Raw genomic sequence first — 22,663 nt, 5'->3', positions numbered from 1 at the left:
CATTCACCTAGTGCTCGCTTCGGCAGCACATATACTAAAATTGGAATGATAGAGAAGATTAGCATGGCCCCTGTGTAAGGATGACATGCAAATTCATGAAGCGTTCCATATTTTTAACAACAAAATTCTGTAAAGCAATTATCCTTCAATAAAAAAATCAATTAAAAAGAAAAAAAACATTCACCCATTGGCACAATAAGATCTGTGTACTGTAAGTAAATCATGCCATTATACCTCAACAAAACTATTTAAAAAGGTTAATGGTAGTAATGGGTATAGTAAATTGAATTTAAAAACAAATCTGAGGCCATACTGACACTAAAAATTGTAAATAAATAAATGAAGGAGAAAAAGACCTATATAATAGAATGCCAACTAATAAGTGTACAAAGAATGATAAAGTTAAACAACATTTTGTAAGCCTTGTAATAACTGACTTGGGCAAAACAGGCATTAAAGTTATTGGGAAAAATTTGGTGAGGTATTTAAACAGATAACTGTTTAATTACAAAGAAAAAAATTATCTTTACCTCGCAGAAATCTGACACTACCTTAGAACCAAGTTGTCAGTGTTACATCTGCCATAAAAGGACAAACTGACACACGCCTCTTGATGTGATGTGTTCAGGGCATACAGCTTATGTAAGATTTCGGCCAAAAATGCATAAGCCTGAATTCAATCACAAGAACCCAAATTAAGAGCCATTCTACACACTGGCCTCACCTCAAAAATGTCATGAAAAATGAAAGAAAAGGATGAGAACCTACTAAAAATTGAATGCTGAAGAGCTGACAAACTAAATGCAATCTACGTTCCCACACTGGACTCTAAAGTAGAAATTGCTATAAAGTATGTTACTGGGACATCTGGCAAGTTTGAATATAGACTATTAGAAGATAATGTTGTACTGATGTTAAACTTCTCTGAATTAAATATAATTGTACTATAGTTATGTGAGAAAATATGTTCTTAGGAGATACAGATCACAAGGTATTCCCCTCAAATAGTTCAGCAATAACAATTATGAGTATTTAGAAAAAGGCTTCCCAGGTGGCTCACGGGTAAAGAATCTACCTGCAGTGCAGGAGATGCACATTCAATCTCTGGGTTGGGAAGATCCCCTAGAGGAGGAAATGGCAACCCACTCCAGTATTCTTGCCTGGGGAATCCCCATGGACAGAGGAGCCTGTGTCCATGGGGTCACAAGAGTTGGACACGATTTAGTGACTGAACAAGATAGATAGATACAAAGCAAACGTGGTTGAGGTGTTAAAAATTATAAATCTAGGTTAAGGCTACACAAGAGTTCCTTGTACTACTCTTTTATTGTTCTATAGACTTGAAATTTTTTCAAAATAAAGAGTTAAAAAGTAGCAAGATCTCATGTAATCAGTTTGGAGGAATGGGATATTCTAGTAAACTGAAGCTGCTGATTAATCAAGTACTAGATTTAAATTTTTTGTGTGTGAAAAATCTCCTTAAAATGAGTTCTCCTGATACCCAGGCAGTGCCTCACATGAATTAAATCAGAATATCAGGACTGCGGTGGGGAGTGGGGTGGGGGACGGGGTGGGGGACATGGGGGAAGGGAGCAGGTGGTAAAGCTCAGGAGTAAGTTACTTTTTAAGGCTGCCCAGATTACATTTTGAAGGCAAGGTTCAGAACCACTGCTGTCTATATAACTTCTACCCATTGTTACAGTCCTAATCTCTGGACAATGGAGTTCCTTCACTTTTCTTTCCTGAAACACTTTGGAACACTGAAAAGCACAATCACGTGCCCCTTTCCCCTTGACTCTTCAGTGTACAGCATCGATAATTCCATTAGGTGTTCTGCTGGTCTGTATTGGTGAAATAAATTCCATTCCCAGGGTATATATACTTCAAAAGACATGTATAAGACTGTCTATAGCAGCATGATTCATAATATCCTAAAATGGGAAATGTTCTGAAAGTTCACTAACAGAAAATGTGTTAATTGTAATACAGTCATATAATGGAATGTGTGTGTTAGTTGCTCAGTCATGTCCAACTCTATGCAACCCCACAGACTGTCACCCACCAGGCTTCCTCTCTGTCCATGGAATTCTCCACAACACTGGAGTGGGTTGCCATTCCCTTTCCCAGGGGATCTTCCTGACCCAGGGATTGAACCTGGGTCTCCTGCATTGCAGATGAACTCTTTACCACTGAGCTACCAGGGAGTCATATAATGGAATACTATAGACTAATAAAAACTACAGTTACACCAAATATGGATGAATCTCACAAGCAGTGTTAAGTAAAAGAAGCAAGACATAAAAAGAATACATTTGATTTCATTTATATCCTATTCAAATGCAGGCAAAAGCAAATGACATTGTTAGAAGTCAGAATACCTGTGGATAACAAATACAAAGTTACCTGTGGAAAGAAAGGAAGGCAGAGTGATGGGGACGGGTAGAAAGGAGATTTTGAGTGCTGACAAAGTTTAATTTCTTGACTGAATAGTGGTTTTTTCAGATGTTTTGTATTAACTTATGAAGTTATGTATTTGTTTTGGATCTTTTCCTTTATGTACCTCACAATTTAAAAAACGTTTAAAATATTATCATGAGACCCAAGATAAAGGATATGAAAATTCATTATAATCATACAGGTCTCCACATACTGGGTGGTGGTTGCTGTTATCCAATCCTTTCACTCCACTCTCAGCTCTGAAACTAAACTGTCTAGGTTGAATTCCAATTATGCCACTTACTAGCTGTGTGACCTTGGAAAATCCATGCCTGTTTCCTCAACTATAAAATAAGAACAACAATACCTACCATTGAGTGATTTTGAGTTGTGAAGAAGAAATATAAAATGCTTAGAACACAGCCTGGAATATAGTTAGCACGTGATAAACAGCTGCTGCTACGACTCTTGCTTTCTGGCCTCACAGTCTGTTGATAGGTAAGAGAGAAGTGTGGGGCTTTCCAAGAAGGGAGACTTCTAGAAGAAGGAAAAAGTGGGGGGAGGAAGGAGGATCCTTTCCTCCTCTTGAAATTCCTAGGTAAGGGGAGAGGCAGGCTTCCGCCATGATCCCATGTTCAGTCTGGCTCTCACCAAGGGCCCAGGGAAAAGCAGGGGAACAACAATTAGACAGGAACATTTCACCACTAAAAAGATTTTTATTACAAAACAAATACTAATAAAATCAGGCCTGGTCTTCAACCTCCCCTCCTAGAGGCCCCTAGGATGGAGTAGATTAGGGGGAATAGGGGTTGGTGGGCACTGAAAGAATAGAGCAGGCTGACCTCCCCTCATCAGTCTCAGCTGCTGCCTTTTAGAAAAGGCTAAAGAGCTCTTCCAAAGCCCTTTGAGAGAGGCACCATCCTTCCAGCCAGGAAGTAACCACTGTTGGCACTAGACCCTCACAATACTGCATTGGAGGATCCAGGATGTCTCGGCTGATCTCAGCAAAGGCCACCCAGGGTCACTCAGCCTGTGCGATGGCGTAGGAGACCAGCCATAGAAGCAGGGGGCCCAGAACGAGGACAGTGAGCCAGACGGCAAAGCTGGCCAGGATGAACCTCCGGGCCCGGGCCCCCCAGTGCACTGCCTCCTCCAACCGGCCTGCCTTATGCCGCTCTTCCGCCTGTGGGGGCAGGTTTTTGGTTAGGTTCTCCCCCTGCTTCTCCCCGCAGAATGCCCATTGTCCCACTCCAATCCTACATCCTCATTATGGCTCAGAATCTCACACCCATGCACTCCACCTCCCTTTCCAGTTTCTCTCCTTCATGTCTCAGCTGCAAAGTAAGGCACCCAACTTTGCTCTGCCTCCTTTTCAGGATGGCTGTTGTTAGCTCAGATCACATATGGGAAAGTACTTTTTAATCATTTTATTCCTCTACCTTTTCTACTCATCTCAGTTTCATTCAGAATTTGGAATTCTTGGCAAGAAACAGTGAGCAATCTTACAAATATTTCATTCATGTCCAATCAAACACTCCATTCTCACTAGCCCAAAGGCTAATCTCATCTTTTTCATTAAGGATTCTTTTTATGATTTTGTGTAATGAAACCCACAAATTATTTTGATAAGAAAATAATTTCTAATAAAAATACAAGTAGGATAGAGGAAATGCCTGTATGATGTTTAAGTTAGCCTGTGTGGCCTTTCAAAAAGTACATGTGCCGTTTCTGTCAGATGTTTTGGAATGGCGAGGCTCATTCTAAGACTTCACAGTGTCTTCTGAATACCTACAGATTGTTCCAATTACTGCTCAGCGGCCCTGAGTCTTGCCCCTTCCAATTCATCCTCTTTATAGGCCTTGAGAGTGGATTTTACTGCAACACAAATCTGATCATATCATTTTCTTTTGCAAAAATCCTTGAGAGGCTCCCTAGTACTTAACAGATAACACTAAAACTGCCAAACACAGCACTGGAGGCTCCTGGGAATCCAGGTCCTCTGGCTTCATCTCTTACTATTCCTTGCTGGTTCAGTCATACTGAACTAACAGTCCAGACTGCCTTTGTATAGGATGCCCTTTTATCCTTATTCACTCATCCTTTAACATCACTTTCTTTTCACACCTGTAGGATGCCTGTCACCTATTCTCTCTTATACACGTACACGCAATCACATACATATATATTCCTAGTGCCCAGAATACCATGCGCTTCCTCTATCATAATACAGATGAGCTAGCTGCATGCTATTCATAATTACCCATTTTCACAACCATCTCTTTCCCTAGACTGTGGGCCCTTTGATGGCAGGAACCATGTCTTATTCTTACTTCTGGCACCAGGCCCACAGCCAAGCTCTGGCAGGTACTTATTAACTCATCAGTGTAGACAGATCAGGTATACAGAACCACTGCCTTTCTACATCCACACCCCTGCTCCCACAGGAATTGCATTCCTCACCTTGATGGCAAACACAAGGGCCACTATTCCCAGGCAAGAGCAGCCACATATAATGCTAGTAGCTGCTAAGCAGCGGAGGCGGAGCCAGCAGCAGCGAATGGGGGATGGAGAACAAGCAGCTTCCGTGTTGCACACCAGGCTCTCTGCTGCATTCTCCTCGTCCTCCATCACCTGTGGGCGATACAGTCAAGATACTTGTAAGCCCAACAACTGAACTCTTAGCCTGCCTTGCTCAGACTCTCCCCCTCTCCCTGATCATGTTGTAGCCTAGCCAAACTCTCAGGAATGCTGCCTTACTGGGGAATTCCCCTAGTGACCAAGAGAGGAAATGTGTGTCTGGAATCTTTTCCTCAGCCTAAGGTTCACAGCCTTCAAAGGCAAAGTGGTGTCAACACAGCATTATCTGTATTACTTACTGTTTTGAGAAGTGGGGAAAAGCAAAATGAGGTACACACTGAGAGGCAGCAGAGAAACACAGTATCTCAAAAGACTGCTAGGTATCTAGGTCTACCCCAGTCAGTGATTTTAAACTGTATTTCAAAGGGCCCTGCAGTTCCTTAGAGGCTGCCCTCAAATATTGAGGGATCAGAGAATGGCACCCTAAACCTTGTACTCCATCTCAAGGAAATCAGTCATTTCACATGAAAATACTATCGTGAATTTGGGGGAAAGGAGAGGAAAAGCATCATTTAAGCTCTCTTTATAGCTAAGAAAACTCAACACCAGAAAGACCTCACCTCCCCGTATCAGAGCCTCCCTTGCTATGCAGACTCCCTTCCACCTCCTCTCCCCATTTTAACCCAGATTACACAACACAATCAGTTAAACAGAGTCCAAATGACCTCATAACCTACACAGAAACCTGCATAACGATGCCCTATTTAATAATTTCTCATCTCCCTATTTCCCAAGCTCTCAAGAGCTCTGGCATCAAACCACCTTTTTACCCTCACCCCCAACCATTCCCCACACCCTAGACAGAATGAAACCATTTGCAGTTCTTTCAACACAAGTAACAAAGGATAGGAAGGATGAATGAGAGAGGGAAGACAAGCAAAGAGCCAAGAATGCCATGTACACAAAGCTGCAGAATGGATGTGAGGGAAGAACTCAGACTCAGTACACACAGTCATCAAAAAACACAGAGGGTCCAGTGAATCGAGATCAGAGAAAATATAACAACGAACTGGGACTCTTACCTGGCGATAGGCCTTGAGGAACTGTTTGAGTTTCGGCCTCTGCCTCAGGTTTGGTTTGGCTTGGGTGGAGATGGAGCTGACTCAGGGCTCCAAGCCAAGCCCAGGGGTGGGGTTGGGTGGCCAGCCACCATCTGAAGATCCCCAGAAGCTGGAAGGGGGTGTGGCTGATTCAAACCAGTCTGGCTAGATGGAGGAAAAGCAAGGGAAGGCAAGGATGGAGTAACTGGAGGTAGGGTGCCTGCCTTCTGAAGAGGGAGTGAAAGCACCTGAGCAAGGGGATTGAAGCGGGCAAAGTCTGAGGCATCAGAGAGCCCCAAGGGGAGTCCAGGAACAAGGGAACAGAAGGGAGAAACATACGAGTCTGGATGACTTAAAATGGAAACCGTAGGGAAAGGTACCCTACCACATCAGATTTGCCATTCTTCCCTCTTCTTGGGTGGCGACTTCTGCCTCAAAGACACACAATTCTGGGTTAGAGATCAAGTACTAGGGTCTTAGCAAGAGGAGAAAAATGATACCCAAGTTCCCACCCAACCGTCCACCAGACCAGAAAATCAGAAGCCTCCTTACGCGGATGCTCATACAGAAACTAAGTTTATTATTTTTTTCTTCTTAAAAAAAAAAAAAAAAAGAAAAAACTCATTGTAGAGAAGCCCCTCCCCCTTCCCCTAAGGGTGGGGGGGGCCATGAAAGATAGCTGGGGACATCAAGTACAAAGGGGTGGGGACAGAGACTATCTTACCACCCTTAACACTGCCCAGCCATGTGGGGTGGAAGGGAAGGGGATGTGTGAAGAGCCCCGTTTCCATGACAACCAGATGCCTACTCCCTACTTTGGTGGAAAGAAGGGAGAAGGCCCCTATGTCTCCCTGGAGGATTTCCCCCTCAAAAGACTTCAAGTAGTGGTTAACAGAGTCAGGCCTGGTCATGGAGAGAGAGGGGCTATGGCAGAAAGCCTAGGTGAAGAGGGCAGCCCACTCACGTCTTGGCCTTGCGGCCTCTGTGACTAATGGTAGGGCCAGCCAAGTGGGGAGGGGCGCTGCTGCGCAAGATACGCTGGTCCCCTTGGGTGGTGGCCCCACCAAGCCGGCGGGGGCCAGGCCGGCGCCGTGGGGTCCCATCCCCTTCCTCCTCCTCACCTGAGGCTTCGGCCTCAGACTCCTCTACTGAGCCCTCAGGCCCCAGGGGACTTGGGGGCTGTAGGCGGGTCCGCTTTGCCAGCCCAGGACCACTGCCGACTGGGGCCCCTGCCCGTTTGCGAGGCACCTTCTCAGTCTCTAGAGGGGGAACTAGAGACCCTGGACGCAGCCGAGTCGAGCGCAGTTTTGGAGCCAATGAGACCACGGGAGATGTCAATTCTAAACCCGCCTGGCCCACTATCCGCTAAATCCAGGTCATCCTGAATTACAGCCACCACCATGGACCCTTCACTCTTTCGTCCCCGCACTCCCTCTGCTTCGAGACGTAAGCGGGCCAGGCGGGTGAGGGGGCGGCTTCCATCCTCATCAGATGAACTACCCTCACTCTCCCCCTGGCCCTGGGGTTGCCGCTGCTTCCCCAATCCACAGCTCTCGAGGACAGAAGAGCTGTCACGGTCCAAGACAGGGAGCTGGCTGGGCCGAGGTGATGGTGGATTCTTGGGAGGTCGGCCCCGCTTCCGCTTGGGTGGGGACGTTGAAATGGTGAGAGTGGTGACAGTGCTGGCGGCAGCAGCGGTGGGACAGGACAGGAGGGACGGGAGTGGCGGCAGGGGTGGCGGCAGCGGGAGTGGCTGTGTCCGGCTCTCTAAGTTGCCATCCCCTGGAGAGGAAGTGGTCCCAGGAAGGGGCAGATCTCGGGCCTTAGGGGGCCGCCCACGCCTTCTTTTCTCCACAGGTGATAGGATGATGGGCTCGGGTCTGTGAACTGGCTGGGGTCCGAGAGGCTGGGGCCCAGGAATAAGCTGGGGTGCAAGGACAGGCTCCGAAACAATAAGGGTCTCAGCCCCAGGGACTGGATCAGCCCCATTGGTTTTTCCCTTAGAGGTGGATAAAGGTGCCTCATCAACCCCTCGCCCAGCATCCGCTGGAGACCTGTTCTTCTTGGGGGGCCTCCCCCTCCGACGTTTCACAGCAGGAGGGGTGATGGCAAGCAGTGCCCCTTCTCCATTTTCTGAGCTGCCCCCACCAGTTAACCCCAGCTCAATGCGACGGCGAGCTATGAAGGGCTGCTGGGTTGGAGTGGGCAGTGTGGATGGGGAAGCAACTTCACAGGGACCGCTGGTGGGAGGTGAGGATTCTGGCCCCGACATGCTGCGGGCTGATGGGCTTCCCGGGCTGGTACCAGTCTCAGAGACCCCAGGCACAAGGGTGCTGGCAGTACCCCGCTGCTGTCGCCGTCGCCTCACCAGTTCCTTTTCCTCTACCACAGTCACTAGCCGTCCTGGCAGCTTGCGAAGCACTTTGGGACCTGGAGGCTGCCCTGGCCGACCAGCCCCTTGACCCCTAATTTCTACATCTGCACTGGTACGACGCCGAGGGGGCCGGGCTGGCGAAGAACCCTCAGGTGTGGAGGTGGCCGAGGATGAAGTTGATGGGGCTGTGGCCTCAGCTGAAACAAGTTCCTGTGGTTTCTCTGGAGTAGAGGTTGGGGTCTGGGCCTCCACCAGCTCTTCCGAGTTCTTATCAGTCTCCAGTGGCTCTGGAAGTGGCTCATCAGATGCTGCTGAGGGTGGGAGCTCCAGCCTATTGCTCTCACTCAGACACGTGGGCATTTCCTCACCATCAGGCAGCACTGAGAGGATGGTCGCCTCGGCAGGCTCGGGTACCTCCTGCTCTTGACCGTTGGGGACGCTGCCAGCCGCCAGGGTTGGGCTAGGTGCAGAAGAGGTGAGAGAAAGGTTCTTCTCTGACACAGGCAGGATCTCAACAGCAACTGGCAACAGATCCTTAGGGGGCACAAGAGTAATTGGGGAAGTCTCGGAACTGGCCATGGCCAGCTCCAGGGACTCAGTAGATGCCATTGCTTGTGCACACAGCTCTGCCTCAGGCCCCAGGCCCAAGGGGAGGTTCGTGACTGGTGGCGACATGGGCACAGAAGGTAGGCCAAGCAGAAGAGGAGAGGAAGGAGTTAAGAGAGAAGTTTGGGCTGGAGGTGGGGTTTGAGCTGGTGGAGGAGTACAGGCAGGAGGAGGCGTACAGGCAGAAGAACAAGAGGGAGGAATCTGTGCAGAAGGGAGAGGGGGAGAAGGCAAGATATGGACAGGAAGCATGGTTACTGGGTTTGGGGCTGAAATGGGGATTGGGGCAGAGATTGGGACAGGAATTGGGGCAGGAATTGCAGCAGGAGCTGAAGCTGGAGGGGGTCGAGGCCTAGGTGCTGGCCGAGGAACTCGTTCCCTAGCAGGGCTGCAGCGAGGGGGTGTGGAAGTGCTGCGGGTATGATGGGTGGATGTGACAGGAGTGTGGTTTGCCCCTTGAGTTTCAGCCCGGGCTCCACGAAGACGCTCACTGACTCGAGTCCCTGGCCTTTCAGGGGCCTTGGCCTTCTTACTGCGCCGGTGGCTGCCTCCACCAGTCCCACAGGAAACCTCATCCCCAGCCCCTGGCCCCTCCTCCTCCTCTTGGGGTAGGCGGAACACCTCCTCCTTGGCTTGGTCCAGGTCCTTGCGGGCAGCTTCCACTTGCTCCTATCAAAAACAGAGCCCAAGGACTGGTCAGAGGGAGGCAAGCAGCACGTAGAGTACGTGGAAAGCAGTCACTTTCCACTTCTATCCCCACCCTGAAGAAATACTCACTTCTGCCTGCTTGAGCTCCTCTCGGCTCACCTCCTCCAGGGAGGCTTCCAGGAATTTCATGGCATAGCGCTCAATGGGGGTCAGCTGTGGGAAAGAGCAGTGGTGATGAAAATAGCAACCTGGTGCCCAGGGCCCATCACTCATGATTATTTTCACCAAAGACAGATAGTCATAGAGTCCACAGGAAGGGGCTATGGAGGGTAAGGCTGAGAACTAGTGGATCCAACACCAACCTGTTCTACAAGGGCAGCAATCTCCTGCTCAGCCCGTGACATTTCCTCATCTTCAGCCCCAGGCCGACCAGCCTCCTCTCCCTCACCAGCAGTAAACCCATCATTCTCATTGAATTCTGCAAGCTCAGCCACCTGCTCAGCCTTGGCCTGGGTGGCTGCACGAATATCCTCTTCATCCTCTGCTCGACACAATGCCTACAAGGGTGTGGGGAAGAAATACCATGAGAAGTTCTTTCTTTACATCCTGTGATTTGATTCTGGCAAATGAGGCCAGATTTACATCAAAGCAGATTTACACCATAACTCAACTCTCTTCTGGGCCACCCAAATTACCAAACAACACAGTGGTCCACATAGGATAGAACAGATTCAACCAGGAGTCCCACCAGGGACAAAATAACTGTTTTTGAGACCTCTAGTTCTACTTACTTTCAAATCAGCCTCATATCTTTTTAAAGCAGTAGTTTTTTGAATACAAAATAATCCACAATTCTTTTTTGCACTGAGATCCCTCAGGACAACAGACTAATATCTGATCATTCCCGAGATGAATATCCAGAGAGATCACACCAAAGTCACTGAGGGAAGTAGCCTAGAGCATGAGAGGAATGCACTTGGTAGGGAAAATTTTCTCCATGATAATCCACACCTGTAGTTTCAAAACATCTGTCTACTTCCAAAAAACTACAAATGCCCAAGACCTCACCCTTAAAAATCATGATTTAAGTAGAAAGACTGTGAAACAGGGCCCAGGAATCAATCTTTTTCAAAATCTTCCAAATGATTCTAGTATGCTTTAATGTTTGGAAAAAAGAGTTTTACACTATATACAAAGCACTTCTAAATCCACTATGCCATTTAACCCTCAGTTACTTCCTTCTAATTTAGCATTTCAGAGAAGTGGGAATTAAGGCTCAGAGGATTAAATGGATGTAGCTTAACAGACACTATCAAGACACACTGCTGGAATTCAAACCTAGAACCGTGATTCTATCTATGAAATCAGGTGAACCAATAAGCAATCTACTCACAAGTATCAAAGGTGAACTGTAATCTGGGAAGCAGCAGAAATAGTTCTTTCCCCTTGGACAAACTCAAGAGACTGAAAGATGACACACACTATAACCGTTAGCTCTACTCTAGGGACTGTCAACTCTTTTTTTGCAGGGCAGGATCTCAGTTCCCTGACGAGGAATGGAACTTCTGCAGTGGAAGCACAGAGTCTTAATCACTGGACTGCCAGGGAAGTCCCTGCCCACTCTTTTTTTCACCTGCTCCAGGATATGGGTCTGCTTGCTGGCCACAGTCTCCTCCTCATCGTCAGGGGCAGAGGGTACAGATGAGCCAGATGGCTCCTCCAGAGGCATATCAAACAGCTCTCGGATGGTCTGCTTTGGAAAGAACATAAACAGAGTGTCAGAGCCAAAGGAATGTTGGTCTCAGGTCTACAGCTATGAAGCTGGTAGCTATGAGTGGTATCAGAAGCATCACTGGTTGAAAAGGCAGGTATGTGGGGGTCAAAGCATCCTTTCTAATAAGCAGCAGTAATTCCCATATGCATAGCAGTTCTCTCCTACACAGACTGGAAGATCTTAGTACCTGTTTAAAATAGGCTGTGGTGAAGTTGCCTCCCTCAATAGCCATATCTCCCAACATTCTCTTCTGATTTGCCTTTTTTAGGATGTTCTCTTCCACTGTCCGTTCACTGATAAGCCTAGGCGGGTGATGAAGGACATGTATAAACAGTCAAATACATCAATAAAACCCTATTAGCAAAGGAAAAGTAAGGTAAGGGGAGACAAGGCAACACCTATATATGTGGACATCTCGGGTCTGGCCAATTCGGTGACAGCGATCCTGGGCCTGAGCATCCATGGTAGGATTCCAGTCGCTGTCATAAAAAACAACAGTGTCTGCCCCCGTCAGGTTCACGCCCACACCCCCACTCCGAGTTGAAAGGATGAAGCAGAATATGCGTTTGTCTGCATTGAATCGTTCCATCAAAGCCTAGAGGAAAAAGGGAAAAAAAAAAAAAAGAACAGTATTGGGAGACATATCTCCAAAAACAGACCAAGGCTTAGTGGGACCCCCTCATGAGACTCTTGAGCCCTAGAAAAGGAGACTGAGCTGAGGCGAGCCTCTAAGTGTTGCAGGTGCCTGGGTTACCTGTCTCTGTTCAACTCTAGTCGACCCATCCAGACGCAAGTAGAGGTGCCCATGGTAGGTGAGAAACTGCTCCAATACATCCAGCATTCGGGTCATCTGGGTGAAAATGAGCACCCGGTGGCCCTCTGCCTTGAGCTGTCGCAACAGCACTGCCAACGTTTGCAACTTTCCTGAAGAGATATGAAGGGGTATAGGGAACAAGCTATAAGCTGGAGTGAGGAGAACACTTAGCACTGGAAGCCTATGTACTTGAGAGATAAACGTTTTATGCCAGGGTTTTGGTTAACCCAGAGGATCAAAAATATTTAACATATATTTTCTTCCCTTAAGGGTTCTTCCTCTTAAGTCAGCTCTTGTCTTGGACCTGACTTCTTTCAGTCTAGGGGAAGGGTAATACAGACCCTCAGGGGTAAAAAAAGAAATCCTTAGTGGTGTATGAGCAAGAGACCTTCCAGCACTACACTGAGTTATACCAGCTGAAACACAAAAAAAGCAATTCACAAGATAACAAATCCATTTATGTCATGAGCTTACAGGGATGGAAGGTCACTAAGATCAGACCACAGAGGCAGGATCTTATGAGGTTATCTAGTTCAACCTACCATCAAATACAAAATAATTTCTGTAACATTTCTGATTCAATCAGTTTAAACACTTTCAACAAAGACTTTCATTTTACCTATTCTGAATGGTTTCAAATGTTATAAAATAATTTTACTAAAATAGCTGTTGAATACATATTATTAAAAATTCTGCTGCCTTTCTTCTAAGACATTTATGAAATCTCCAAATTTTATGTTACTATAGAAGTATCTGTGCAGAGCTGTAGCAGAAACTAGTCACTATTATCATTCATGATTAACAGAACCCAACTAATCCTGTGAACACCTGGCAGGGTGATTCCCAGGGAAGGCATGCTTCAAACCAACCCCAAAAGATGAATCATTATAAATAAGCCACAGTTCCTCTTTGACTTTCCTGTGTCAGTGATTACTCTAGGGATCGGCATATGGTTCTATCTGAGTCAATGAATTCTGAATCAGAGTCAACTGGGTGGGCTTTTTTCCCAGAAGAAAAAAAAATCAAAGTCTTGCTAGGAATATTTTGTCTCAACCCCTTGCTCTCTGCTTGGAGTACTGGTATACTCCCTGGAACATCATCTTAATACCACGAGGAAATAACCATGAGAATAAAAAGATACAAGCTAAGGATGGTAGGCAAAGTCTTGGGTCCATAAAGCCACCAGTAAACTGCTAAACCAGTTACATACCCTTTCTCAGCATTTCTGACTTGGTAAACAGTAAATGATTTTGAAGCCACCTTTGGTTGGTTTTATTACCTGCAGCCAAATTCCTTCTAAACAATAAAATTCTAACCAAAAGAAAAGGATCCTCATCCAAATAGTTTCCCAAAATAAAATCTACTATTTACATTTTTTTTTGGCCTGTGGCTTACAAAATCTTAGTTGCCTGACCAATTGAACATGCCCTTGGCAGTAAAAGGCAAAAAAAGAAGTAAAAAGAGTCCTAATCACTGGACCATCAGGGAATTCCCCCAAATCTACTATTTACTGTGCAGTCCTGTACTAGCACACACCTTTCCCCATAAATCTAAAAACTCCATGCTGTACTATTTCATTTGCCATTGTATCCTAAATGATACACAATATAACAGAAGGTCACAAAATAATCACTGAATAAATGAGTTAGCAAACACTTTCAACTTTCATCAAAGTCAAATTTACAAATGCCAAGAATCCATCATAAGGCCTACGTTTCATCTCACCCATAAGCATAACCTAAAAGACCATCTAATGTTTAATGAAACCCACAGAAACCTTATGTAGAGCATCCCTCTGATATAACCATCTTGAGACTAAGACAAGAAAAGAGATCAAGGGACCCTCACTGGCCAGTGAACTCACCACAATCATACTGGATGAGCCTCAAGTCAGGAAACTGGGTACGCATGTTACACACAATACGGTGCAAAGGACGAGCCCGAGGCCAGAGCTCACGAGCCAATTGCTCCTGGAAGGCTGCCTGACGTGGGGCCAGCCAAGGAGGTGGGTGGCAGGCGTGCAAGGAAGGGGGAGGTGCCTCCACAGGAGGCATGACAAAGATGAACCTGTAAAAAGAAGCCAAGCTGTAGAAATATGGAACTCTGAATGGCCCCAGAAGTCAGCACCTTTAACAGCCCTAACCACTATATCCACTCAGAGGCCCCAAGACCCACTTCCCATTAGCACTTAGCCCTGCCAACCTCTCAATGATTTCTGACAGCTGGTCTAGTCGTTGCTGGGGAAACAGTACAGCCTGGCGGGCAGCCTCGGTATAAGTCCAAAAGGTGGGGTGGCTGGGGCCAGGAGAACGAGGGCCGATGGGGCTGGCAACAGGTTGGGGCAGGGTACAGAAATCCAAGACTTCAGTCCCATACACAGGTGCCAGGGCCCCATGAGCCTCACTAAGTTGGAAAATCCGTTCCAGGCGTTCAGACCGCTGCCGCTTCCTCTTTTCCTCCAGAGAGTCCTAAAAACATAGAAAAAGTCATCAGCATCCTTACAGAAGACCTGGCAGTAACTCCCAGAATTAAACATAATTTATGGAAACCCAAAGATTCAAGAACACACTATTTTAACTTTCCCAAGTTGTCAATATGGGAATTACTCTTTTCACCACATTGAATGAAATGACTTCTCTGAAAGAGAAAACTGATCTTCCCTGTATGCTACCAAAGCAGATGTCTGAATACTCAAAATTAAGATCCATTTATTCGATCAACTTATAGAATGGATGATATGTGTGGATTTTCCCATAAAACACTTAACTCCAGGATACCCTAATTTATCTTCTTGTGGTAGATCCAAAACAATGACTAAAATCCCTCCTCAAAGCACTGAGCAGGATGCAGGCATGCTAACCAAATCCATGCCAGGTCTCTGTCAAAGGTTAGACTGGAACGCGGTGGGATGGGAACAGCTACCCAGACATCTAGGTACCATCACCCTGAGAGAGAAAAGGGGAGGGGAGATTTTTCCCGGTGGCAGAAAATCTGTATGATTCTGACCCAATCCTTTCCCATCTTTTGTGCTTCCAGTTTCACAGGCTATCAAGTCACCTAACTCTTGTAGCACTTTTCACTCTTGGAGTTTTACATGGCTATAATTCTTTAACATCTTCTATCCACTAAACTGTAAGCCCTATATAACATGAAAAATATCTGATCTTGCTCATCGTATTCATCTAATATTCAGCTTGTTATCTGGCACAAAGTAGGCTCTCAATAAATATCTGTTACTGGAATGCACAAATAATGAAGACTAGAATCTACATGATGGTCCTGAAAAAAAGCAGTGTCCCAAATTTCCCTTCCTGACTGCTATCTTAAGCTTGACCTCTTGGCTTTTGGTGGTCTAAGTGAGGAAGGAAAGCATCTTAGAGGGAAAAATCATTAAGGCCAGCTCTCAACAGTAGTAGCAAAGGAAACAATATTTGCAAATCATCTATCTGAAAAAGGATTTGTATCCAGAATACATAAAGAAATCTTACATATCAGTAATAGAAAGAAACAAAATAACCCCATTAAAAAAGGGAAAGGATCTGAATAGACATTTCTTCAAAGAAGAATATACAAATGGCTAACAACCTCTGAAAAGATGCTCAACATCATTAATGATCAGGGAAATGAAAATCAAAACCACAAGGCACCACTTCAAACCCACTAGGATGGATATAATCAAAAAGACAGACAACAAGTTTTTGGCAAAGATGTAGAGAATCTCAAACCCCCATAAGCGCTAGGGAATTTAAAATGGTACAGCCACTTCGGAAAACAAATTTGTCAATTCTTCAGTCAAACACAGTTACCATACCCCAGCAATTCCACTTCTAAAGTTACATCCAATATAAATGAAAACACATGAAAAGATACAAAATCTTATACATGAATGTTCATAGCAGCATTATTCATAACAGCCAAAAAGAAGAAACAAACCAAATGTCCCCCAATCAACTGATCAACAGATATATAAAATATGGTATACCCATACAATGGAATATTATTCAACAATTATTTTTAAAATGAAGTACTGTTGTATACACACATATAACTCAGTTATAGCATAACATGGATGAACCTCAAAAACATTAAAATAAGTGAAAGAAGCCAGTCACAAAAGACTATATATGACTCAATAAGTAGGACATTAAGTAGGCTAGTGGTTATTTAGAGTTAGGAGAAAAGGAAAGTATTAAGGACGATGGCTAAGTGTGGGGTTTTCTAAATGGTTCTTAAGTTGGCCATGGTCACAGTTGCATAACTCTGTGAATATACTAGAAGTCAATAAATTGTATGGTTTAAATAGGAGAACTGTATGGTATGTGATTTATATCTCAAACTTCTTTAAAAAAGTGTCAAGAAGCTGCTACCTATTAATACTTGCAGAGCAATGAAAGTAAAACACAGATTATGGGGTTGTACACTTGGGCTAAGATCTAGGCTTTCCTCTCTGATTCCAAAAAGCCAGACCAACCTGGCAGCATTAGAGGAAGACCAAAGGTGGAGTCAGTGGCACTGATGGAGGGTGGGGGACTGGGGCTGAGGCAAAGAATAATAGATAATAGAGCATAATAATAGAGAAGCAGCTCTATTATCAGCGGGAGAAAAATACAAGAGGACCTGGAAAGACTCCCTAGATCTTTCTCCTTATTAGGTCATGGGTTACTTACTCTGTGTTGCAACTCGAACTCAACCAAACATACATAGAACTATATACGTGACAGAAAAAAAATGGCTACCAGAAAGCTCATAAAGGGACAGAAAAAAGTTATTTTTATTGCCCACTTAATCACCATGAAGGTAAAACACTACAGCAAGGCTCATGATCTTTAGGGAACTGTATTCCATGGTGTCCTTTATCCCTTATAAGTTCAAATATCGATGGTGATCAACTGAGAAAAATCTTCCTGTCTCTGAGACTGCCTCTTGTGTAGAAGAGAAAGCAGTAGAGTCAGCACATTTGTATTCTCACAAGTTGTGTAAATTTTAAAACATCATTTAATGAGCTAGTTTCATCTGTAAAATGGGGCAATTATATGTCAACACTAACTCAAGAGTAAACAAGAACCAGAGACCAAATGTAACAAAAAAGCCTTGAACACATCAGTGATTAATAGTTTTAAAAGCACATTATGTCCTCAACTATTCCTCTGTGAAAAGTAGGACCTGAATTATTATTCCCATTTTACAGATAAGAGTAAAGGCCCAGGGGAGGGCTCTGTCCAGTGGCATTCAAGTATTAGGTCCAAAAAAAACAGGCTTTGTAATTTACCAAGATAAAAGTGACATTATTTTGTTCCATCCACTCTATAGCAATACTCCAAAAGAATTCAGTTTCCTGTCCCCTCTCCTTTGAGACAGTAAAACTTACCAGATAGAAAGGGGAACGAGGTGGTGGTGGGGGCTGGCGTCGAGGTCGGGGACCACTGAACGAGGTAGCAGTGGAGGGAGGGCTGGGGGGACCAGAGCGTAATGTCAGTGTTTCGGGCTCATCCTTGGAAACAGGTAGCCGGGATACCATGGTGACAGGCAAGGGAGCGGCGCCAGATGACGAAACCACAAGGGAAGATGCCTGGGAAGCTGGGCTCTGTGTTGAGGCTGGGGCCAATGCCAGAGTCTGAGCTGCTGCTGGGCCCAAGGTGGGCACCGGAACTTGGGCAGGGCTCAAAGTCAGTGTCTGCACTGAAGCTGGGGCCAGGAGCGAAGCAGATGATGATACTGGAGCCAAAGTCAGCGTGTGAGCTGGGGCTGGGCCCATCGGAGAAACTGGAGCCAGAGTGGGTGCTGGAGCCAAAGACAGCGTCTGAGATGGACCCAATGGTGGTCCTGGTGCCAAAGACAGTGTTTGGGCTGGAGCTGGTACTAGGGATGATGCTGGAGTCAATGACAACGTCTGAGCTGAAAAGGGACTTTGAGGGTTCCCAGTTCCCAAAGAGAGTGTCTGAGATGGAGACGAGCCGCCAAGAGTGGATGCTAAAGCGGGGGGTAAAGCCAGTGTCTGCGTAGAAGCTGGACTCGGAAGAGGTGATGGAACTGGGGCTGGTACCATAGTTTGAGCTGATGATGGAGCCAACGCAGCAGCTGGGGCTGGCCCCAATGAGGAGGCTGAGGCTAAAGGCGTTCCTGGAGTAGACGATGAAGCCAGAACTGGAACCGAAGTCTGCGACGAAGCCAGGACAGAAGTAGGACCTGGTGATGGAGCCAGGACTGGAAGAGGAGCCAGAGGAGGAGCTGGAGAAGGAGCCAGGATTGCTGTCTGTGGAGCCACCATGGGAGCCAGAGAGGTGGCCAGAGCCTGAGATGCAGTAGGTGCTGGAGCCAAAAGGGAAGCCTGAGCTGGAGCTGGATTTGGTGTTGCCGGAAAAGGATTGGCCAGAGCAGAAGCCGGCACCAGGACGGGTGAACATGCTGGGGCCACAGCTGAGTTCAACCCTGGAACATGCGAAGAGGCCGGAGCCAACAATAGAGGGTGACCAGGTGCCTGAGATGGGGACAGGGATGGAGTTGAGGCCAAACCTAGAGTCAAGGCTGACGCTGATGGAGAAGCCCCAACTGGTGCCAAAGAAGGAGGTCCAGGGGCTGCTGAGACAACCGGTGCCAGTGTTGGAGTCACATTAGTCAAAAGAGTTGGGCCCGAAGCCGAAACAGGCAAGGGGGCTGAGATGGGAATGGTGAGTGGAGCTGAGGCTGGGGAAGGAAGAGTTGTGGAGACAGAGATGGGAAGTGAAGACGACACCGGAACCGAGACTGTAGAAGACACAGGACTAGCAAGGGGAGAGGAGTTGGGAACTGGCACTGGAGAAGAGGCTGGTCCAGGGAGTGAGGATGGCACAGGGAGAGGAGAAGAGATGGTCAAGGGAGCAGCTCCGGGTGCTGAAGCTGTGGAGACAGAGGATAAGTTAGCCCCCCCATTCTTTTCTTGGTCCTTCTATTACCCTGTCCCACCCATTCCCCTACCCTCAAGGTTCACCTTTTCCCAGAAGACCTTCACTCCCACACCATGATCTCAAAGATTCAAGGAATCGAACAATTTAACATTTCTTTTCCTTCCAGATTCTAACCAATGTATCTTAGAATCAGACAAGGGCTCAGCGGGGGCCACTGCAAACCAGTATACTGATAATGAAAGCATCTACTGTGACTTGGATACCCTCTGGGCCACCCTATCTCCATTCCCAGCAAAAATTTCTGGCATCAGCCACCTTGACTCACCACTGACTTCAGGCGAAGGACTGTGGACCAGCTTGAGAAGTGGCCTCACGAGAGTGGATGTGGGTATGGGAGCCCGGGCAGTACCCAGACTAGGTGTGGGTAGACGGCCAGGGGGCAATGTGGGGCGTGGAGTCAACACAGCTGGAAGCCCAGAGCTTGGAGGTCGGGGTGCTGGGGCCAACGGAGGAACAGGAGTCAGTCCATCCCGAGGGGCCTGTCTCACTACAATCTTCACCACGCCTGTATTATTCACCATGGTTGGTGGCACTGCAAGAGGAAGCTACATTGAGGGGAAGGTAGAAAAGAAACAAGAAACCCAAAGGATGGAAGAAGTCCAAGGGCAGGAGAGGGTAGCAGACAGATATCAGAGTTACTGGCAAGGGACAACAACACTGGGGAAGGCTAGACAGACAGTAGCCCAGGGCATGCCTGGAAGGACCAAGGCCAGCAAGGGCTAAGTAAGTAGGAAGGCCAGAAGCCTCACCCTGGTTAGCAGCAAGCGGAAGGCTGAGGCCAGTGGGGGCAGGGGTGGTGCTGGGGGTCGAAGAAGGCAGCACAGAGACAGGGGTGGGGCCAGGGGTCGGGGCCACGGCCTGGATGAGGGCCACATGGGCAGGCTGGCTGATGAGGTGGTGCTGCCCCCCTGCTGACACCAGGTGCACCACATTCCCTGGGTTAAGGGAAGAGAGAGAGAGAGAAAGAAGCAGCTATCAGCCGGAGGAGGGCAGAGGCAGGGGCAAGAGAAGAGAGAAAGAACAGAAAGGGAGTAACTTCTCCAGAATAACCTCATACCTATCTTGATCTAAAGAACCCTTCAACCATTCCCCTTGGCCACACCCACCAAAAGCTAGGGGGAAAAAACATAAAGGCTGACATCTGGAAAGAGCCACAAAAACAAAGGGACAAAGAAGAGGAAGAAAAAGGCAGGACAGGGGGTGGGTTTTACCTACTTTGCAGCGGGCGGGGCTGCCCCACAGCAAGCTGGCGCACCTGGGCACCAGTCAAAGTCAGCTTGTTGCCCTGGATTTGGAAGGTGAGAGGTTTGCTTCCCCCTGTACTAGCCACTGGACGTTGTGTTAGTGAGGCCAACTGCCCGATGCTGACTACTTCACCTGCTACAAATAAAGAAGAGGCTTAATGTACGTGGGGCTCACTCTGCTCAATGTCATTTCACACACCTCCATGAGGTGCAAGTCTCCAGTTTCTCCAACCCATCCCCCACTCAATATACCATGTTCTAAGAACCTCAGCCTCCACCTACAGCCCTGAGCTTTTGACATGCTACTCCTTCCAATCCTGCTTGTTTAATCTGAAATCTCCTTTACATCCTCTAACAGCCTTCCACCATCCTGAGCTCATCACTCACACACACACACCTGCCCACTGTGCTGCCCTTTTACCCCAAATAATTATCTACTATTAGACTGATCACTATTTACTCATCTTTGGGTCACCTCCCCAACTAGAGACTGTGAACTACTTCAGGGCTCTTACTTGATTATGAATTATCAGTGCCTGGCAAGATACCTAATATATGTTAGCTACCTAGAATCTGACACACGCCTGGCCCCCAGCTTTTCTTCTCTTGCTCCATGGCACACAGACAGGCCTTCCTGCCAGCTCAAGTCCTTTACCCTCACAGAGCCCTGGGGACTTACAGGGCAGGCGAGCTTGCATGTCGGGAGACAGGATGAGGCGCTGTGGCGCAGAAGCAGGAGCTGGCACTGCCGTAGTGGGAGCAGTGACCGTGCTGGTGGAGGTGGTGGTGGCAGCAGCATTCGGGAAGGCATAGCCTGGGGGCACTGTAAGCGGCTTCAACAGGTTGGAGGAGCCTGGTGGTGGGGCAGGGCTCAGGCGAACAGGGGCAGGTGGGGCTGGCTTCAAGGACAGGGTTGGTGTGGGAGGCCGTGAGGTCCCACTTAAGACCCCCAGAGGGGATGGTAACACTGTAAACACAAAGCAAATGCCTGTCAGATATAACTTGACCAATTAAGCTTTAGCCTGCTCCTAGAAGCCTCCATACATAATCCTTCGTAGCCCATCAAACACCACACCCCTCTCTCCAACCCAGCTCCTCAAACACTAAATTTCATTACTTCTCCCCCAATCCAAACAATCTGCCTGAAGTACCCCCAGCATCCTGGCTCCCTTGCAACTCACCCTGGGGGAGAGGCCCACTGTTTGGCTGCAGTGGGGGCAAAAGAACAGGGCCAGGAGGCCGGGATGCTGGAATAAGTGGGGGCCCGGAAGGCGAGGCTGACACCATCAGTGGTGCTGGCAGCACTGGGGGCGTTGGGCCAGGGGTGGGCTGGGCTGAGAGTTCAGGGCCTGGAGGGGGTCGGACTGGGACAGGGCCCAGCGGGGTCCGTGGACTGTTCACAACCACCACTGTCCGGCCTTCTTGCTTGGGCACTGGCTGCAGCATCCTATGAGGAAAAAACAAGGGGATGGGTAGGGGAGGAGGGAGAGTAAGGAATAGGAAAAAAAATAAATAAGGAAGATGAGGCAGAGAAATCGGCAGATTATAAAAGCAAAAAAGGGAAAGGTAAGACCCAAAGGAGAAAAAGAGAAAGAAATCCGATAAACAAAAGGCACCAAGCAGAGGGAGGGGGGGGAAACGATCAGTGACAAACACAAGGGCCTCTCCCAGGACCATCTTCTAGTTCTTCTCTCCCCCATTTTTCATCCACCCATATAAACAGTCGAGCCTAGCCTCCAACTTTCCACCCCAACCCACCCAGCCAGCTGTAGCTACTTTTTTTTAGGAACCCATCCCTTATTCCTCAGCCTTAGTACCTGTTGACTTTCATCTTGACTGGCTTGGGCCGGGGTGGGGGGTCAGGAGCAGTAGCCACTTCTAGAAGAACCCGACGGGAAAGGCGGTATTGGGGTAGAAATGTGTCAGCCTCATATCTAGAGACACGACCCTCCAGGCCAATGAGGTCAAACCGACCCATGTCTATCCGCTGACATAAGAAGGAATACAAAAACACAGTGTCAAAGGATCAAAGATTTGGAAACTTGGCAACTACTTCTTGGATAACATACCAGACAGCAAAAGCAAAGACCTGATAAACTGGACTGCACCAAAGGACACTATTAACAGAGTGAAATGGCAAGCTATA

At 47.3% G+C, this 22,663-nt stretch overlaps 2 protein-coding genes and 1 non-coding gene across 3 annotated transcripts in view; 1 reads left to right on the top strand and 2 right to left on the bottom strand.

Moving 5' to 3' along the window:
- The first annotated feature begins 10 nt into the window (after positions 1-10).
- LOC112444369 (U6 spliceosomal RNA) lies at positions 11-115 on the top strand. Its single transcript, XR_003032699.1, has one exon. It is a non-coding gene; the product is annotated as a U6 spliceosomal RNA (small nuclear RNA).
- A 3,017-nt stretch (positions 116-3,132) lies between these two features.
- TMEM265 (transmembrane protein 265) lies at positions 3,133-6,278 on the bottom strand. Its single transcript, NM_001304276.1, has 3 exons — positions 6,096-6,278; positions 4,897-5,067; positions 3,133-3,619 (listed from the first exon to the last, which is right to left on the bottom strand). Exons 2-3 carry the CDS (start codon positions 5,062-5,064, stop codon positions 3,458-3,460), a joined length of 330 nt encoding a protein of 109 aa, NP_001291205.1. The 5' UTR covers positions 5,065-5,067; positions 6,096-6,278; the 3' UTR covers positions 3,133-3,457.
- A 394-nt stretch (positions 6,279-6,672) lies between these two features.
- The window catches only part of SRCAP (Snf2 related CREBBP activator protein), a 30,638-nt gene continuing 14,647 nt past the window's right edge, over positions 6,673-22,663 (bottom strand). The window contains 17 exon segments of the mRNA XM_059881683.1: positions 6,673-7,460; positions 7,462-9,762; positions 9,871-9,954; positions 10,104-10,298; positions 11,375-11,494; positions 11,703-11,817; positions 11,914-12,110; positions 12,270-12,439; positions 14,194-14,396; positions 14,532-14,797; positions 17,698-19,205; positions 19,539-19,805; positions 20,023-20,208; positions 20,489-20,653; positions 21,197-21,484; positions 21,699-21,964; positions 22,335-22,504. Coding sequence (XP_059737666.1) covers positions 7,074-7,460; positions 7,462-9,762; positions 9,871-9,954; positions 10,104-10,298; positions 11,375-11,494; positions 11,703-11,817; positions 11,914-12,110; positions 12,270-12,439; positions 14,194-14,396; positions 14,532-14,797; positions 17,698-19,205; positions 19,539-19,805; positions 20,023-20,208; positions 20,489-20,653; positions 21,197-21,484; positions 21,699-21,964; positions 22,335-22,504 — 6,888 coding nt within the window. The 3' untranslated portion in view covers positions 6,673-7,073.

Source organism: Bos taurus, chromosome 25, assembly GCF_002263795.3.
Source record: "Bos taurus isolate L1 Dominette 01449 registration number 42190680 breed Hereford chromosome 25, ARS-UCD2.0, whole genome shotgun sequence".
NCBI classification, from domain to species: Eukaryota; Metazoa; Chordata; class Mammalia; order Artiodactyla; family Bovidae; genus Bos; species Bos taurus.
Note: the sequence above shows the minus strand (reverse complement) of the source record. Positions and strands in the feature narration are given on the sequence as shown.

What these genes read in the sequence shown, in the direction of transcription:
- TMEM265 (NM_001304276.1), bottom strand. Translation starts at nt 5,064, where the DNA reads ATGGAGGACGAGGAGAATGCAGCAGAGAGCCTGGTGTGCAACACGGAA. An exon ending in CCCTTGTGTTTGCCATCAAG is followed by an intron (nt 3,620 to 4,896) that starts GTGAGGAATGCA and finishes CTGCCCCCACAG; the next exon opens with GCGGAAGAGCGGCATAAGGC.